Raw genomic sequence first — 19,564 nt, 5'->3', positions numbered from 1 at the left:
ATCCGGCTTTTATGGAGGAGAATACAGTGCCAAACCTCTAAAAATAAATTTTTTTACTATGTTCTCCTTTGTAAAAGCCAGACATCTGGCAACCAAAAACAAGCAAAAATAAAATCAATTGACTCAAATAACACTTGATTTACTTTATCAGTAAAACTAATTTTGAGCAGCTTATATACAGTTTGCCTTTTTTAGAAAAACTTTCTTCAAGAAGCGGCTGTGTAAATTACAAAGGACATTGTCTATAGTAAGCGACTGGGGTTGCTATTTGAATGGGGCTGGGTTTGATAAAATCTAGCCGGGGCTGGAGCTGCATAAACATTTATACATCTTAAAGTATACTTTTTTTCTTCGAAATTCATGCAATATTTTGTATATATACATATGCATATATAAACATCATTATGATCAACATGATTATCATCATCATCATCATCTGATTATCTTCTCTTTCAGCAAATACTAAAGTTTATATAAATATGAAAGGATATTGTATACCAGCATCTGAATAAATAGCAAACATATATGTTTATATCCATAATATGTATGCATAAACCACATCTTGGTTTATGCATATAAGGCTTGTGATGGCTTATGGATTAAAATTTTGGACTTAAAATCAACAATTTTTGTTAGGCAACAAAACTTGTTTATTTACTGCAAAAAAATATTGCAATAATGTTGGCATTCCTATATTGATGAATAACATTCCTCTTATTCTCAGACAAAGTCTAAAACCACACTGTAAATATTATTAGACCTGCGTTATTTTCCAAGTTTGAGCCACTCTCTCATTGTTGTAAGGTTCAGGGCCGCCATGAGGGGGGTCTACTGGGTTGTTTTGTCCCGGGCGCCAGGTCGACAGGGGCGCACGAAGCCGAATAAAAATAATTTTTTTTTTCATGTTTATTTAAAAAAAAGATGAAGTACTGGGAAGCAGCGTGGAAAATAAGAAATCAAAAGCAGCCGGTCAATTTGACCAGCTAAAACATATAATAGACGGTCAATTGCTTTTTTTGGCCGGTCAATTTTTTTTAGTTTAAATTTTCAACTTTGTAATGAAGTGCTTCATAATTGGACTTTTTAAATAAAAAAAGTAATTAATGCTTTAAAACTAAGAAATTAGCATTACTTTCAAAACATTAGTTTTAAATAAAGCGATTCTTTTTATATAGCGGAAACTCGCAAATAAAGTGAATACTAATGATTAATTTAAAACCCGCTGAATTAAATGTTTAAAATAACTTTAGTGCACGGAGATTTTCATTCAATTAAAAACGGAGATTTTTTACTTTATTAAAAAAAGAGATTAGATTAAATCCAAGTAGTTTGATATTGATATAAAATATTAAAACAATTTTATTAAATTTATTTCTCTAATTTTTAAAATCTCTCAAATTTGAAACAATTTTGAAACACGTGATATCGATGTGATAGTCTGATAGACCCAATCAAGAAGAAATTCAAACAGTTCTTTGCTTATGAGCGGATGCTGTTTCAAAAAGAATTAAAACATGTCTGGTTTTAAAAAGAAAGATTCTGGTTGTCAAGTAAGAAAGAATGCTGCTCAAAGAACTGCGAATGAGGAAAAGAACAAACGCACTCTTCAAGACTGTGGTATTACAGTTACAAAAAAAGGAGAAGATGAAAGTCCTACTGCTTCAAACTTTTTCCTGTTTGATTAATTCAATGTTATATAAATTTTTAACTTATTTTTATAGTTTGGAACTGAAAACGATGTCACTGACATTTCTGAAAGCTCGGGAGAGCCCCTATCAAAAATCGGAATGGTAGCTGTGAATGAAGAGAATATTTTGGTAAGTTCTACCTCTTTAAAAGAAATGATGTTAATAAACTTTTAAGCTAATAAAATAAGATTTTTTTAAATTTATTCTCAGGTGTTGCCAACAGAAGAACCAATCGCTACCATTCCTTCCAATGATCCTGCTTTGTGGGCAGCACATCTTTCCGCTTTGTATACTTCGGTACTGACAAAAGATGGACTGTGAAGGAGCGCTTTTTGAGGGTCAAGAATCTTGAAAAAAAGATAAGTGCTGACATTGCCAAGCTTATTATGGACGTCTTAGAACAAAATGGAATCAATCTCAAAAACTGCAGAGGTGAAGGATATGACAATGGAGCGAACATGTCCGGTATATACAAAGGAGTACAGGCGATTATACTGCAAAAAAATCCTCAAGCTCTCTATATGCCATGCAGCGCTCATAGTCTCAACCTTGCTGGTGTTCATTCTGCTGAATCTTCGGTTGAAGTCAAGAACTACTTTGGCCGAGTCCAGTCACTTTACAATTTTTTCAGAGGAAGCCCTAGTCGGTGGAAAGTCTTGATTGAAACCACTGGTTTGTCCCTTCATCAAACGTCGCAAACTAGATGGAGTGCGCGAATCGAGGCCGTGAAGCCGTTAGTCAAGCGATCCAGGGAAATCCTCGAATCGTTGAAAAAGCTCCGCGATTTTGATCTAACCGCTGATCAATTGAATGAAGTAAAATCTCTGGAGAAGTGGGTTCATTCATTCGAGTTCATCGTAATGACAACCTTTTGGTATAAAACTCTTCAAGCAATCAACACGTGAGCCTTGCACTCCAATCAGAAAATATCTCCTTGGACGACGAGATGAAACTCAATAAGACTCTTATTGAAGATCTAAATCGACTAAGATCATCTTGGACCAGCATCCTTAATGAGGCACGTTTGATAGCATCTGGTCTTGCTTCTTTTGGTTTTCAATCAGAATTTGTGAAGAAGAGGACGAAAAAAAGGAAGACCTTTCACGAAGAGGTGAGGAACACCGCTCATTTCCATGAAGACGAAGCAAAAGAGCTTGAGGTAAGCGTGTTCAACACCGCTCTTGATACTCTTATTCAGCATGTCAGCGATAGATTCTAAGCTGCTGAGAAGACGACGAATATGTTTTCGTTCTTGTGGTCATTGAAATCTCTTGTTATGTCAAATGAAGAAGAATCAGAAGAAAGTGTTGAAGCACCTATCCAATTGGAGGAGAAATGCAAGGTCTTGGCACAAATCTACGCGACCGATGTTGAGGAAGAGAAACTTATTGAATGGAATATACCAGAAAGGTCTTCAGCCGCTCTTCGAATCAGTCTGCATTTTGCTGCGCATCTTCAACACCATCCCTGTTTCTGTTGCGGAAGGCGAGAGATCTTTTAGTAAGCTTGCTCTAGTTAAGACAGCTTTAAGGTCTTCAATGAGCCAAGAACGACTCACGAATCTTCTGGTTATTTCCATTGAGCATGATCTTGCCAAAAAGTTGTGCTACGGTGAAGTGATTTCCAAATTCCCCATGAGTAAAGCTCGAAAGATCAATTTCCTCTGAAGTTGAAACAACAATAGCTGTTGTATTCTAGACAAATTTTTGCTCTTAACATCCAATAGTGTTTAATGATTGTCTTTGGTCTGTTTCTACCATGTTCTAGTGTCGACTTTATTATTTTATGTATAAGTGTATAACCAAGTCAAAAAACCATTGCAATTATCTAGAAATAAACTGTTCAAATGTTCATTAATTAAAATCAAAAAATTCTATGTTCTTTTATCCTCTTTGATTTGTTATCAAATGGCTTATTATATGTATTGAATTGTGGATCATTAGATCAGCTTTCACTTTCAGTAGGGCGCTTGGGAAATTTTGACCCTGGGTGCCGCAAAGGCTCACGGCGGGCCTGGTAAGGTTGCATTTCTTTTTTTTTCTACAACTACCAACATGGTCAATGCTCAAACGAGCTATAATCTCTATCATGATAAACCAAAACTCGTTCTTGATTGTTTCTTATTCAACAAGTTGCATTCTATTACTGTATCTAACTCTTCAAGCTATAAAAACTTTTATTAATCCAGTTTTTTTACCTTGCACATCAAAAAAACCTTATATCTCTTAGCCATCTTCATGTTTTTCTTTTATATACAACCTACAACTTTTTAAGTCTTTAGTTAACCATTTCCTAGTATTTTTACTTATTCTCTATTTTCAAGTAACTCATAACTTAATAAAGATTGCTTGCAATGTTTTTGGAAGTAAATTAGAATTTGAAAATATATAAATATATCCCAGTATTTAGCAAATAGTAAATGTAAGCATAAAATTATATAAAGTATTTTAAAATTTTTTTCTAGCCCTGGCTATCAACCCCTGCAAAATCTTATAGCTTTGCCGGGGCCGGGTTCGGAAAAAGGTCTCACTTTTAGTCGAGGATGGGGACAGGGCCCCGGTCACTTACTAATTGTCTAGTGACTCGGTAAGAAACGGAACCATTGAATTGTCAGTTTGATAAGTGATTCATTTAATGATGAAAAATGATTTATTTAATGATGCTGCTATTTCCTCAAAATATCTAAGTTTCAGCGGAATAGTAGAATTTTCCACAGCTTCCACCAAGACAATTGCAGCTAGTGTTTTGTCCAGACTTTCTGCCTCCAGGTTGCTTCGAATTTGGTAAGCTTTTCCAAAACTATTACAACTTCAATTATCTTAGACAAAATCATTTGGGCAGGTTTGGCAACATTACTATTTTCAATCCATCAGTGTGCACAACTTAAGAGGATAGTCTGAATAAGTAGTAGCTGCTAGACATTCATAGTCAGCCCTGCGGGAAGGAGACTCATCAAATATTAGATACATAGAAATAATTAATTTCTTAATATTCCAGTCAGTTGACATTTCTCCAGTTTTTTAAAGGGTATGGAAACTACAAGTCCCAATATTAACTAAAGGATCAAGTAAATCTTCTTTTCTGCTTTCATTTACCAGATTTAAAAATGCTAAATTAATGCTTTACATAAGGACCATCAGAAGAAACTTAAAGTACTTTAGTACGATCCAAAGAATTTAAACAATTATTATATTTAGAAAAAATATCAACCCCCTGATACTTTACCTAAAATCTCAGAACTCCAATAAGATGTTTTTACTTCATTGTCTGTGTCATCCTAAAAACGAACATGTAGATTCATTTGATTTTTTTTTTATTTTGTTATAAGATTCATCAAACAAGGTGGTGTAATAAGGGACTTTTCATTTACCATTGCTTTTTTAATTAAAGGAGCAACACCATCATATAAAATGTAACTGCATTTTGTTTTTCAACATATGAAATTTTCAGCAATTTGACTATGAGGAAACATGGAACAGAACAGTTTACTTTTTGACTCTGAAGAATGGTACGAATATTTGCATTTTAAAACTTCTAGTGACCAAACTATACAATAATAAAATTGTTTTATACAATTAAAAAAAAGTTTGTGAACCTGAAAAAAAAGAAGAGTTAGAGAGGAGATTTGACACATTTTTAACTTTTTAGAGGATAACAGATGATTTTAGAGGAGGTTTTTGAAAAAAGAGGACTTTCTCTGTATTTTTATATCCAACTTATACCTATGATATTGTTTACAGCTTCATCTTTGCAACAATCTTAAGAAACAAATTTAATAATGAGAAGTTTAAAACATTTTTAAAATTTGAAATTACATAAAAAATAACACATAGAAGCAAACTGAAATGTAACATAAAGAAAATCATACTTCAATCATTCTTATTTGAATTTTTCACTTTGCAACTACATCACAAATGCAGTTACATTTTATACCATGGTGTTGCCCCTTTTGTTAAAGAAACAATGCTACACGAATTGAACAATTGAGGATTTTAGAGGAGCAGTGGCTACCCTGACTAGTGTCAACTAAAAGCTGATTTATTCGAAATATGAGAATAAGTTTTTTTTCGAAGTAAATTCTGATAAAAGTAATAAAATAATTTTTACTCGCTTTATTTTTTAACATCGTATCATTTAAATAATAATGGAACAAAGCAATATGAGAGCAGGGTTATACCTTGTACAAAATACTTACTAAATATCAAAAAGTCTATGCAATCATGTTTGCAACGGGAATGTATATATGAAATTTAGATTTTAGAGCTTCACAATTTAATTTTGCCTCAGTACCCCAGTTTCACAGTTTTGCCTCAGGCTCCTGCAATAAGTGGTCATAAACTATAGCAATAAGAGATCAGCAATAAGAGGTCATAATCTAAGAATTGTAAAAAAAATATCAAGCATTCTTCGTCTCAAAAAGCGTTCTTTAATAACAATATAGCGAATGAATAGAATGCATTACCAACCCACGGGGTGAATGCACAGTCTTTTAACTCTTTTAAACCAAGGCTTAATAGATTTTTATTATAAATTTTGTGAAATTTATTTAACTCTTATTATAAATAAAATAAAGAGCAGTGTAGACTATATATATATATATATATATATATATATATATATATATATATATATATATATATATATATATATATATATATATATATATATTATGTTAGTGTATTCTACAAACAGAGTGCTCAATGTTCTAAAAGAACAGAGCAATAATACATTAGTAAAAACACTTATCTAATTTTTGATTACTTCAACACTGTATTTCACCATCAGTAGGTTCATCAGGAAGAACTCCTGATGAACCTACTGATGGTGAAATACAGTGTTGAAGTAATCAAAAATTAGATAGTTGTTTTTACTAATGTATATAAATATATATATATATATATATATATATATATATATATATATATATATATATATATATATATATATATATATATATATATATTATGTTAGTGTATTCTACAAACAGAGTGCTCAATGTTCTAAAAGAACAGAGCAATAATACATTAGTAAAAACACTTATCTAATTTTTGATTACTTCAACACTGTATTTCACCATCAGTAGGTTCATCAGGAAGAACTCCTGATGAACCTACTGATGGTGAAATACAGTGTTGAAGTAATCAAAAATTAGATAATTGTTTTTACTAATGTATATAAATATATATATATATATATATATATATATATATATATATATATATATATATATATATATATATATATATATATATATATATATATATATATATATATATATATATATATTTATATATATTAGGGATATGACTTTTTTGCAACCTACTAGGCCTGTATCGTAATTCAATGAACTTTTATGTAAAATGAACGAATAGATGTTTCATTTTGACATATTTTGAAAAAAGGTCACCCCAAAACCAAAAAATCTAATTTTCAATAGGTACACTTTTGTACAGTAAATGAATATTAAAGGCTGAAGATGTTGTAAGAGTCATACTCCTGTTGTTATTTTATTTATTTATGCAACATGTACTGTGATATAACAAAAAACATTATGTGATATATAATTATACAAGTATTACAAAATTAACAGTATCAAAGCGTCTAGTACAACAATATACATAACTGTCTGTGTCTATAGGCCTACTGTGTTTAGTACATGGGTCACATGATGCTCACGTCTCATAAAGAGTCTAGCGCTTATTACTTAGAATGAATCGAAGTTGCAGTTTGTCTTTCTTTCTGCAGGAAGCATACAGGTCTTGCATCACCTTGATTGCACGTTCAGCTATCTGATTACTTCGTGGTATGTCGATGACGGATGGCTCTTTCTTCCAGTGATTTTTGAATGACTGCAATGCCTTTTTGTAAGGCTTCAATACATCAGATAAATTCTTGAAGTCATTGTCATTGTACTTTTGACTACTAAACCAATGTTCTGCCCACTCATATGAAATGAACCTGCAAACCTTCTCCAAATTCTTTCTCGCTTCAGGCATAAGAATGATCGCCAGAATGGCGAGAATGGCTCTTGAGTTCCATCTGGCATTGCTCATATTAGGAATGTTCTGAAAGTGAATCAGAGGGAAGTTTCTTTGTTCTTCATAGAACCTAAACACTCTTGTTAAATGGTACAAAAACTTCATATCGTCTCTCCACCCTGATTTATCAAGAATTTCTACAGTTCCATTCACAAACTTATCCTTCAGTTCATCATACTTATTCAACAGTTCAGACACAAATGGGTATTCAATGTTTGGAGATTTGGTATCACCCCCAAGTTCTTCGTCCATCACCAGACGGAGAATCCTGTCTAGTACGTGATGCTGACAACCGATAAATTGTGGTATTGTGACACCCTTTAATTTAAACATACGTTGCAACTTCACAACAACTCCATTTCTCTTCCCAGTATTGACGTTTGTTGTATCAGTAATGATCATCTTAATTGAATTCCACAAATTGTATTCATCAATAAGTTTGGCAATTTTTTCAGCAACAGTTTCAGCTTTGCCATCTTTTAAACGCAGTGCATCAAGTTTCACGTCAGTTCTTTCATTCTGAAGTACAACTACCTGATATTCCTTATCATCTATTCGTTTGCCGTCAAAGTGTAAGGACCACTGTTCCATTTTAAGTTGTTGTATCATTTCTTTTTTTAATTTACCTGCCTCTTTGAATATGGACTTGTAAATTGCTGATTGACTTGGAGTTGGAATATCAATACCTTGTTGTGATAATACATTGCATATTTTAGCAGCTTTCTTTGTGGAAACTCCACTTGATGTAACCATACTTACAGCAAATTTACTTTTGTAGTGCTTTCTAGTTTTTTTCTGAGTGTCCTCATCATCGTCTTTATCACCGTCGTCGTCTTCATCATCTTCACTCTTACTTTTGCAGTTTTCAGATTCAGTACCACTGTCTGTGGTAGACAGGACTTGTGATGTGGAAGGTATTGCTGTTCCAGACTGGACTTTCCTTCTCTTGGAAGGGTGAATGGTTTCTTTACTTGCCACTTGTCCTGTTGAGTACCCCACCTGTCCTTTACTTTCTTTTTGTAGGTGGTATAGACGTTTATCTTCCGAGGATAACCACTGGCCATTCACTTTCGTGATGTCAAATAATGCATTGAGAACATCATATTTTCCACGCTTGACACATTCATCATAGACCTTCAGCACCTTCATAAGCTTTGCTCTTATCACTTGATCAGACACACGTGGAAAATTCAGTTTATTGTCCCACAATTTTGTAATTTCCTTAGAAATTTGGTCTATTCGTTCTTTTCTTCCTTTAACATATGCTCCGAGAAACTGGTATCTTCCTACGATCTGCAATTGAAGTGGTATTCTGGATTTTTCATCGAGTGAATGTTCTTCTACAGCCACGTTTCCTCTTCTTCTGTGTGACTCTTGAAATCTCACCAAATTTTTAGTCCAAGTCTTCTTGTTCTTTGTTACTGTGGTATGACTTTTCTTGTGAGACATCATATAATATTGTTACGACTTTACGGATAGCTGAGCGTAAATATCCGTTTAATAAAGTCGTTTAGTTAATAAAATACTTTAACTGTATAGTAATCCAATTATAGTTCGATAATCCAGTCAATGTTGATAACAGTTCGATAATCCAGTCCGTATCCTAACGATAATGCTACAACTACTTATACTTCGTACACTTACAGCGTCTTTAGTTCGCTACAGTAGTTCCTTATTAGCTCAGTTACACGCAGAGTACTTTATAGAACTATTCACATTATCAACACTGAGCTCTGACAGCAGCTCGCTTATATAATTATTTAGAGCTTCCAGAATGTTCTACTAAGTTCTATAATCTTCTACAGTCTGTTACAGTCGTCTATATCACCGTGGTAACACAATGACGTCATCACATAACAATTCCAAGTATTTGCCGGCACACGGCCGTTTCGTTGCCATGGTAACGTGTGGCGTTATATTTATAAATTCATAACAAAATAATGAAATAAATAGAATTAAGCTGAGAATTAAGCTTAAGATTAAAACATCGGTCAAAAATGAATGTATAAAAATGGTAAATCAAATTTTTATTTTGGGGGTGACCTTTTTTTGTTGCAGAAAGCTATTTGGGCCTTTTTTCATGATTTTAGGTAAAAGTTCATCGATTTATGATACAGGAAACATTTTATTTGAAAAAAAATTAAAAAGTCATATCCCTAATATATATATATATATATATATATATATGGGAGAGTGGTGTGCCTTGGAGGTGTGTTTAGATGAATTCAAACTAAAATTTTAGTTTGAATTCATCTTGAGTGAATTCAAACTAAAATTGCATGTTGCATGTATGGGTCATTAAAAGCTCATAATAAGTTGTTTTACCACTGCTCAACACATTTTGTATTGCAATGGTAGTGGTGTACCTTGGAGGTAACTAATGTTGTGTACCTTTGTGGTACCATCAAGGTATACATTTGCATGATTTTGTAAATACTATTTTTTTGTTTATGAAGAATTTCTTTAGTATAATATGTGTGTATTTCTTTGTTAAATTGTAATTATTTTTCTCATATTGTTATCTTCTCAGCGCCGTACTATCGCAAGTGCAACAAGTGCAATTGCACTGGGCCCCCTATTAAATAAATTAGAAAAACTTCTCCAATACCATAAATTACTACGAATTAAAAGAAAAAAAATTTTTTTTTAGTTTCTGCACAGGGCCCCCAAAAGTTACAGCACGGCGCTGTATCTTCTATTTGATAATTTTCTCAAACTATCAAAAAGAAGATAAAACTGTGTATGAGTTGGACAAATCAGACATGGTCTTTCAGTTGCCACATCCCTCTATTACAGAAGATTCAGCACGACAGCTGGAAAAACTATCATTTAGTATTAACTTTGATTTCCTAAATGTAGAGTAGACAAATGCTAAATCAAAGTGAAAGTCTTAATATTACTAAACTTTAATGTAGATATGATATTACTTTTTTTTTAATCAACTTTATTTCTTTTGCATGTTTTTAATACTTTTAAGTATAAATTAGTTTAAATTTATATTCATACATAAATTCAACATAAATATAATTAATATATAGTTTATATAAATCTGACTAGTTAGATTAATATTATCTCTTATTTTCATATTGCTTTGATATAAAAATGCAGAGCAAGTCACATCTGGATTGTTAAAACGTAAAACAGAACGTGAAAACATTGTAACTGAAAAGCAGTTTGTGTTGTCTACAGACGGAAATCTTCTCTCTATTACAGTTGGAGTAAATGAAAATAAGTCCATAATAAATCAAATCTCATTTGATTTATTTTGAACTTATATAAACTATTATGTAGCTATTGAATGTATTAGTACTCTCTAAGAACAAAACTAAAAAATTATGTTCTACTTTGCGCATATATCTAATTGGTATAAAACAATTCTAGAATGACTAAATCGCAGAATACTCTGAATACTTTATATGAATGAAAGGAACTCATTGAAGGTGATTGGTTAAAGATGTAGGTAATGTCAAGAACACAACTGAATTTATCAAATTGAGGAAAGAGGTATTGATATCCTTAATAAAATAGTAAAAATATATAGATGGTGGTCAATACTCCTTAAAAGTCATTAATGTTTTTAAAAGTCATTAATGTTTTGTTGTTACTTATCATTAATGTTTTTGATCCAAAAAATCATTATTCTTCATCCAAAATATATGAACCTTCTGATGTGAATCGTTGTTATACTCTTGCCATTACTGACATTGTGTGAGGTTTCTGAGGATAATCTCCAAGAATTATTAGCACCTTTTAAACTTGAAGAAGTCAATTTTTGTTTTGGCATTTGATCTAAAGTATGGAAACAATATTTTTGGACTTTCAAGAAATTTTGGAAAATATTATCTTCTGTATTGTGAAGGAAAATGATCCCTCGAAGCAAGGAAACAAAGAACACTGGGCTCCATAGACTTTTTCTTATTAAATTTTTTTTAAATGAGTATGTATGTGATGGAAAAAAAATAAAAATACAGGAAAATAAAAATGTTATAAATCCTTGTTTAATATACTTAGAAGAAGATCAAGAAACATTTCTTAAACTCATTGTTTCTCTACCTGAGCTCCACATTAAGATGCAAGTTGTGGATAAACTTTGTACTTTTTTAAAATGTGTTTAGCCAGATTTTCAAAAATGGTTGAAAACACATTACAATACTAATGAGTGGAAACAATGGGGTAGGTTTGGATTAGTGTTCGGCAAAATCAAATATACGTCAAACCTTTAAAGATTTGAATTTGAACTGTTCTTTGAGGGGATAGATTTGAATTTGATTTGACAAATATCTGGAGGACTTGGATTTGATTTTCAAATATTCACTTTGTTCTCAATTTTTGCGTTTGAAAAAAAAACGCCAAATTTTACAGGCCCGCAAACATATATATCACTTTATTCCGGGGTCTTTGCAGTGGTTTCCGGAATGGCGGTCGCCTTTCAATAACGGAAAAAAAAAAAAAAAAAAAAGAGTTTTTAATTAAAGTTTGTTAATATTAAAGAGAAAGTAAAGAGCATAGAGAAAGAAAAAAAGAAAAGAAATGTAAACAAAGTACAAGATTAAAAGAAAAAACGTAGAAAAAAATATATGTAAAAATCAAAAGAAAAAATTGCAAATACAATTTAACCACAATAAAAATGGAAAAAGTAAAACAATAACGAATCGAAAAACATTCATTGAAAGAAACAATCATTCGAAAAAAGAAAATAATAAAAAAATATAATAATGGCTTGCTTGAAAGCAAAGAATTTTTTTTTTTAATTTTATTAATTTTCTGTGCGTTTTTGTATATTGTCTTGTATGTTTGTCTATTGTTTGTATTTTCCGTCGTGTATTCAAATTCAAATTTATTTTAATATTCGTTATTCTTATTTTCATTAATTATTTTTCATTATAATAGTTGCTATATGTCATTGTTTACTTTTACGTTTTATCAGTTTTAACTGTTTGTAACTGTCTAACTTTGTTTATGTAGCTATTGTATTTATAAAGACAAGTGACTTATATATAATTATTATTATTGTTATCATTATTATTAATATTATTTTTATTATTTAAACCATTATTATTTTAATCATTTTCATTAGGTGTTTACTTAATATTAGTATATTTACTATTTGTAAACAACCTTGAAATGTATCTATTTCAGAAATATATATTACATTCCTAATTATGTCGGATAATCCAGAACCCGAATCTTTTTCTGTTACAAAAACCACCAAACGTTCACAATCAATTGTATGGGATCATTTCACAGTTGATGAGCATGACAAAACCAAGGCCATATGCCGGCATTGTCCAAAGCACAAGAACAAGTATGCTTACAATAAAGGTGGGACAACAAATCTAATGAACCATTTAAATTCTCAACACAAAAGCAAATTACTTGGGGACAGAGAACCAAAGCAACGACGTTTAGATGACATGATAATGACACCAATCGTTTATTCTCCAGATCTATTCAATGAATACTTAGTTAGCTGGATTGTCAAGAATGATCAATCATTTAATGAGGTAAAGTCCAGCCACTTTCGTAAACTACTCACTCTACTGAAACCAAATTTGTCAATCATGAGTGCGCGCCAATTAAAACGCCAGATAATGGACACTTACAACACCAAAAAACAATTGCTAAAGACCCTTTTTTTGAATCTTGACTCAAAGGTTTCATTCACCACTGACTGCTGGACATCACCCAACAACATTGCTTTTATGGGCATAACGGCTCATTACATTGACAAAGACTGGAACCTACATGCCAAAACTCTTGATTTCAAATCCTTGCCTGATTCCCATTCAGGTTCAAATTTATCTAATGCATTCTTGTCAGTTTTGATTGAATTCGGTCTTACAAGCAAAGGAATGGGCATTACCTTAGATAATGCTTCCAATAATAATTCATTTATGGATATTTTAAATTCCAAGTATGAAATTAAAACCATCTTTGAGCATATCCGGTGTTTTGCTCATGTGCTGAATTTGGGCGCGCAAGCAGGTTTGGATGTTTTGAAAGATGATCTTGTAAAACTTAGAACAGGAATTAAAAAAATCCGATCCAGTCCTCAATCATATTCTAGGTTCAAAGGTTTCCAGCAATCAAATTGCACCTTAAAACCAATACTTGATGTCCCTACAAGATGGAACTCAACAGCTGATATGCTTAAACGAGCAATGGAATTAAAAGTTGGTTTCATTGCGTATTTTTGCGATTTTGACTCAACTGCAAACAATCCAGACTGTTGTCTATCAATTTCAGCAGATGTTTGGAACAAGTTTGAAACAATTGTTTTGTATCTTGAACCATTCAAGGAATTTACCCAGCTCATTAGTGGTGATTCATATTCCACATTGTTTTTGGTGGTTCCTCTCTTCAATATTCTTTTGGATCACATTACTGAATGGATGACCACAAAAACCAACCCTGAAGATAATCTACACCGCTCTACAGTTGCAGCGCTCGCAAAAATTTCAAAATATTATAATTTGACTAGTGACTGCTTTACTATCTGCACTGTCCTGGACCCAAGATTTGGTATTGAATATTACAAAAATGATAAGGGCGCAAACAGCGAGTCGTATACAAAGATTATGGACACAGTCAATTGTGAATATCAAATCAATTATGCCCCAAGCAATGGTACAACTGCTACAAGCATTCAAAACGTTTCAAAATATACCCCGTTCAAATCGCGTGTTTCATCAAACCCATGTAATGAGTTTGAAAACTATTGTAATGATACAAGTAAGATAGATGGCGGCAATAATAGCAACATATTACTTTGGTGGAAATCTCGATCTGACAAATATCCAAACCTATCCAGAATGGCCAGAGATTACCTGGCCATTTCTGCTACATCTGTATCATCAGAAAGGCTCTTCTCATTAGGAAAAAATCTTATTACTGACAAAAGAAATCTTCTCTCTGCAGATACCATTCAAGCTTGCCAGTGCTTGAAGTCTTGGTTGGATTAAAAAGAATAAAAGAAGCTGTAATGTGTGAGAAATAGTAACAAATGCTGCAATATGAATAAAATTTATAGATTCAGATAACTAAAATTAATAAATGAAATAAGTTAAATAACGTTCAAATATACATCAAATCTTGGAAAGATTTGAATTTGATCTAAATTCAAAATAGGAAGATTTGAATTTGGCCATTTCAAACATTTGACGCATATTTGATCAAACTATTTGAATTTGTGCCGAACACTAGTTTGGATGGAAAAAATGCTAATAGATTTATGTCCCTGTTAGATGTTTTAGAGAGGGTTTTACCTTAACTACAAAAATTGATATTTTACTGATAATTAATTGTTTGCATAAGTTTTCATAAGTGAAATCAGTGTTTGGTTCAGAAACAGGTACATATATTTCTGTTAAAAATGAAGACTTCGAATGTTCATTTTTTAGTCTCCAATTATATGCATAAAATATATATAAATATATGTTGGCAACTTATTCTGACTACCATAATGGTTGACTTTAATAGAACTTTGGGGGAGAAAAAGTAAAAAATTATAATTTTTGAATTTGAAAATATACATACTTAGCACTTAGTTCAGATTCTTCTGACAACTTAAATTTTGTTTACTAAATTAAATAAATGCAAAAAAATTTAGGAGTGGAAGTGTTCAACCTAGCGATCAATTTGGAGAACAGTGAAACTAGCTATAAAATGCATGGTTTGACCGAGGCGATTTAAAAATAACCTGGACGTAGGAACAGCATGATTACTCTGAGACCGTTGACTCTACATCATGGCTATAGCCATATATTGTTATAGCCACTAATCGCAATAGCGATATGTACGTACTTTTTAAAACAATATTGGTAACTATAAATCATAGCTATGTAGCTAGCTAAAACTTTACTATAAATTTATAGTTGTATAGTTGTATACAAAGTAAACCACATAAATGTATACAGGGCCGCCGAGGAGGGCGGGGGAAAGCGACAGCATGTCCCGGGCGGCAGATATCCAAGGGGCGTCCAATGAAAAGAAATAAGAAAAAAAAAAAGAAAAAAAAAGGTCCTTATCTACAATATGGGGAAATTTTGACAAATAAGGGTGTCAATCAGGGTTGCTGTCCCAGGCGGCGTGACGGCTCTCAGCGACCTGAATATATATATTTAGTCACACACGTATATATATATATATATATATATATATATATATATATATATATATATATATATATATATATATATATATATATATATATTATATATATATATATATATATATATATATATATATATATATATATATATATATATATATATATATATATACACTACCGTGCAAAAGTCTCCGCTCATTTGTAATATTTCAATAAAGTAACAAAAGTTTGCAAGAAAATTGCGTTTATTTTTAATTGTTTATTAAACAATGAATTAGACAGTAAATACAATACATTTTAAGATGATTTTAAATATATAAAATCAATAAAATGTTAATATACAAAGTTGTAAATGTTAAATTTTATTTTCATCAATATGAGACCCCTTGGAGCGTATAACAGCAGCACATAATCTTGGCATTCGGGCTAATAATTTATTCATGGTTTCCGCTGTTATCTCATTCCAAGCTTTTTGCAAACGTTCCCATAGCATTTGCTGAATAATAAAAGATGTTTCTCCTGCTTCTCTGATCTTCCGATCCAGTTCATCCCACAACTTTTCGATGGGTGATAGATCTGGTGATTGAGGAGGCCAAGTCATAATTTTGCAAACTTTTCCCCTTTCTTTTAGTTTCAAATAATTTTTGCATAATCCAGATGCATGTTTTGGATCGTTGTCCTGCTGCATGATGAATCCTTTCCCAATTATACGAATACCAGATGGGATCGCGTGCTTAACCAAAATATTATGGTACATGTGTTTATCCATGGTAGATGTGATTTTAACTAAATCTCCAGTTAACCCATTGCCAAAACATCCCTAAAGCATAATATTACCACCTCCATGTTTTACAGTACTTTGTATACATTGAGGAAGCACTCTTTCATTCGGTAAACGCCTAATATGCACGCGACGTCGGGTACCAAAAAGTTCGAACCTACTCTCGTCTGTCCATAGAACTTTCTTCCAATCTTCTAGTCCCCAATTTTTATGCATTTTTGCCCATTCCAATCTTTTCTTCTTATTTACTGCCCTCAACAAAGGTTTACGTGCAGCAACGCGTCCAATTAAGTTGACTGATCTTAGTCTTCTTTTTACAGTATCAGTTGATACTGGCTTTACCCTTGTTTTGTTGAGTTCTGCTGTTAAAATTGTGGCTGGAATTTTTCTATTTCTTTTGCTGGACACAACAATAAACGTATCTTCTTGCCGTGATGTAACTCTTGGTCTTCCAGAACGTGATCTGTCACTGTTGGAACCAATATCATGCAATCGTTGTAGAGCATATCTCACACCTGATTCGGATATTTTTAACCTGGAAGCAATTTTTCTATATGAATAACCTTCTTCACGTAAAATACATATTTTGCCACGAAGTTCTTCACAATATTCTTTCTTTACTTTCACCATTTCTCAAATTCTTTATTAAATTCAAGACATTAAATGCGCACACTAATGCCATTTTCAAGTATAAATATAAACATAAGTCTATTAAAAGCAACCAATTAAAATTACTGAAAACATCCTTACCATGCCGGAAAGTATCATGCTACTGTCAAACCTAAGCTTACAAAAAATATTTTGGTTAAAACTTTTGTGCAGTTTTAAATTTAATATAGAATACTGAAAAACTTTATATGTATTTCACGTGAAAAAGGTTATTCATATAGAAAAATTTCTGCCATGTTTTTAGCAGCAGAACTCAACAAAACAAAGGTAAACAAAATTATTTGAAACAAAAAGAAAAGGAAAAAGTATGCAAAATTATGATTTGGCCTCATCAACTTTTTATATTAACATTTTATTCTTTCTATATATTTAAAATCATCCTAAAATGTATTGCATTTACTGTTCCTTGCAAATATTACACATGAGCGGAGACTTTTGCACGGTAGTGTATATATATATATATATACATTTATATTTTTGGGGCTTTTTTGTTCCCAGCCTCCAATCATTGCAATTTTTTGCAAACTCTCATTATTTGACATAAGTATTAACATATAAATGTTTGGAATTAGCTCTATGTCTGGAAGTTAGCTATCTCAAAGACCAAAAAATGCTGGATCCGCCACTGTATATATATATATATATATATATATATATATATATATATATATATATATATATATATATATATATATATATATATATATATATATATATATATATATATACGTGTGTGATTAAATATTTATCCACTTTATACAAGACTTGCAGTTCTCTATTGTTTTTATCTGTTAAAACTAAAAATTTGTTGAAAAAGATTAGACTATTTAAAACATTTTTTAAATATTTTGTAAATGCTAAATCTTTGATTGTTTCGACTTATTTCTGTCAATTTTTATTTTATTTTTTCTAACTGTCTTTTTAAAGTTTTACTTACTTTAATCACACGTTTTAAAAAGAATCATGGGACATTCCGCCAAAATTGATTTTGGCTTCAACTTTGGTTTTAGAGTTGCGGTATCCTGCTATTATAGAGATCAGTCGCCAGAAGTGGTTTTCATAAAGTTTTCATAACACTGGTAATCATACCGTGTAATTAAGAAATTGTAGCATTAAAATATATTTAAAAAACAAAAAGTTAAAAAATATTAGTTTTTTTTAAAGAAATTGTAAGCACGTTGCAACTAATCACCTGTGGTTACGCCACAGTGATTATTGATAAAATATTGTGTTGAGTGATTATTGTAAATATTAAATTAGTGGTTATTGATAAAATATGTTACTATATTTATGTTATATTCTATCATATTTATTATTTTATAAATATTTAATATGATGAAATTCTTTCTTTTTGCGCATTCCAAAAGTGTTAGAGAATTTTCTCTTTTTAAAAATCCATCTCTCTTTGTAAAAAAATTAGAGACACTCTACTGCTAAGCAACAATAACTGACATTAGCAAAATTGTCTTTTTAAAGATTATGTCAATTAAAATTTTAATTGAGGAGGTTTGCTTTTATATAGATACATTTAGTACGATAAAAACTATTAGCAACAAAGGTCTAGATGTAAACTATGTTAAATTCTTTTACTTTAGAAGTAAAATTTAAACTTTCAGTTAAATTTTGTGCTAAAGTAAAAAATTTTTCTTGAGACAATTTGTCTGAAAAAAGAAATTTATTCGCTTCTCATGACTTAAGAGTGTTGCTATAGATACTTATTGCTATAGATACTTAATAGTGTTGCTATAGATATTAATTATATCATAACAAGTAAAGTTACTTACCTTATTCGTTCTGCTTCTGTTTTTCTAATTTTAATATCTTTTCCAATTACATTAATTATGTGACTGCATTCATCGCGACTCAATTGAGAGACATCAACATTGCGCGAGCAATCTGGCATTCTAGAATTTCTAAAGAGTTGGTAAATATATAAGTTCCTTTTTTTTTTTATCACGAATAGTATTTTATGGTAATAAGTTATAACACTAGACATCAGTTGAAAAAAGTAATTTAAATACAAGGGTATTAGAAATCAACTGAGATTTTTTTCCTACTAGATTAGTAAATAATTTTAATAGAAACACAAGTAACTTCACAGCAAGATATTATAACCTTTTAAACAGTTTGATTTTATTTTATTTGTAAAACTTTATCTAATTTATCAATGACTTAATTTTTTTTTTATTTGCAAAAAACTCAATAATAACACTTTATTTCCGATGTTATCATAACTGTTGTCGTTAAAACCAATCAAATCAATAACTAAAGTAACGGC

General features: G+C 31.2%; 1 protein-coding gene across 4 annotated transcripts in view; it reads right to left on the bottom strand.

Annotated features, from left to right (window-relative positions):
- The window catches only part of LOC100200001 (rab effector MyRIP), a 43,611-nt gene that overhangs the window by 16,479 nt on the left and 7,568 nt on the right, over positions 1–19,564 (bottom strand). For 3 of the 4 annotated variants that reach the window (XM_065799430.1, XM_065799432.1, XM_065799429.1), the window contains exon 2: positions 19,071–19,199. In XM_065799430.1, coding sequence (XP_065655502.1) covers positions 19,071–19,189 — 119 coding nt within the window. In that variant the 5' untranslated portion in view covers positions 19,190–19,199. Of the gene's footprint in view, positions 1–19,070; positions 19,200–19,401; positions 19,517–19,564 lie in introns of those variants that run through there. The other variant, XM_065799431.1, reaches the window with a different exon arrangement.

This window comes from Hydra vulgaris, chromosome 06 (assembly GCF_038396675.1).
Source record: "Hydra vulgaris chromosome 06, alternate assembly HydraT2T_AEP".
Taxonomy (NCBI): domain Eukaryota; kingdom Metazoa; phylum Cnidaria; class Hydrozoa; order Anthoathecata; family Hydridae; genus Hydra; species Hydra vulgaris.
Note: the sequence above shows the minus strand (reverse complement) of the source record. Positions and strands in the feature narration are given on the sequence as shown.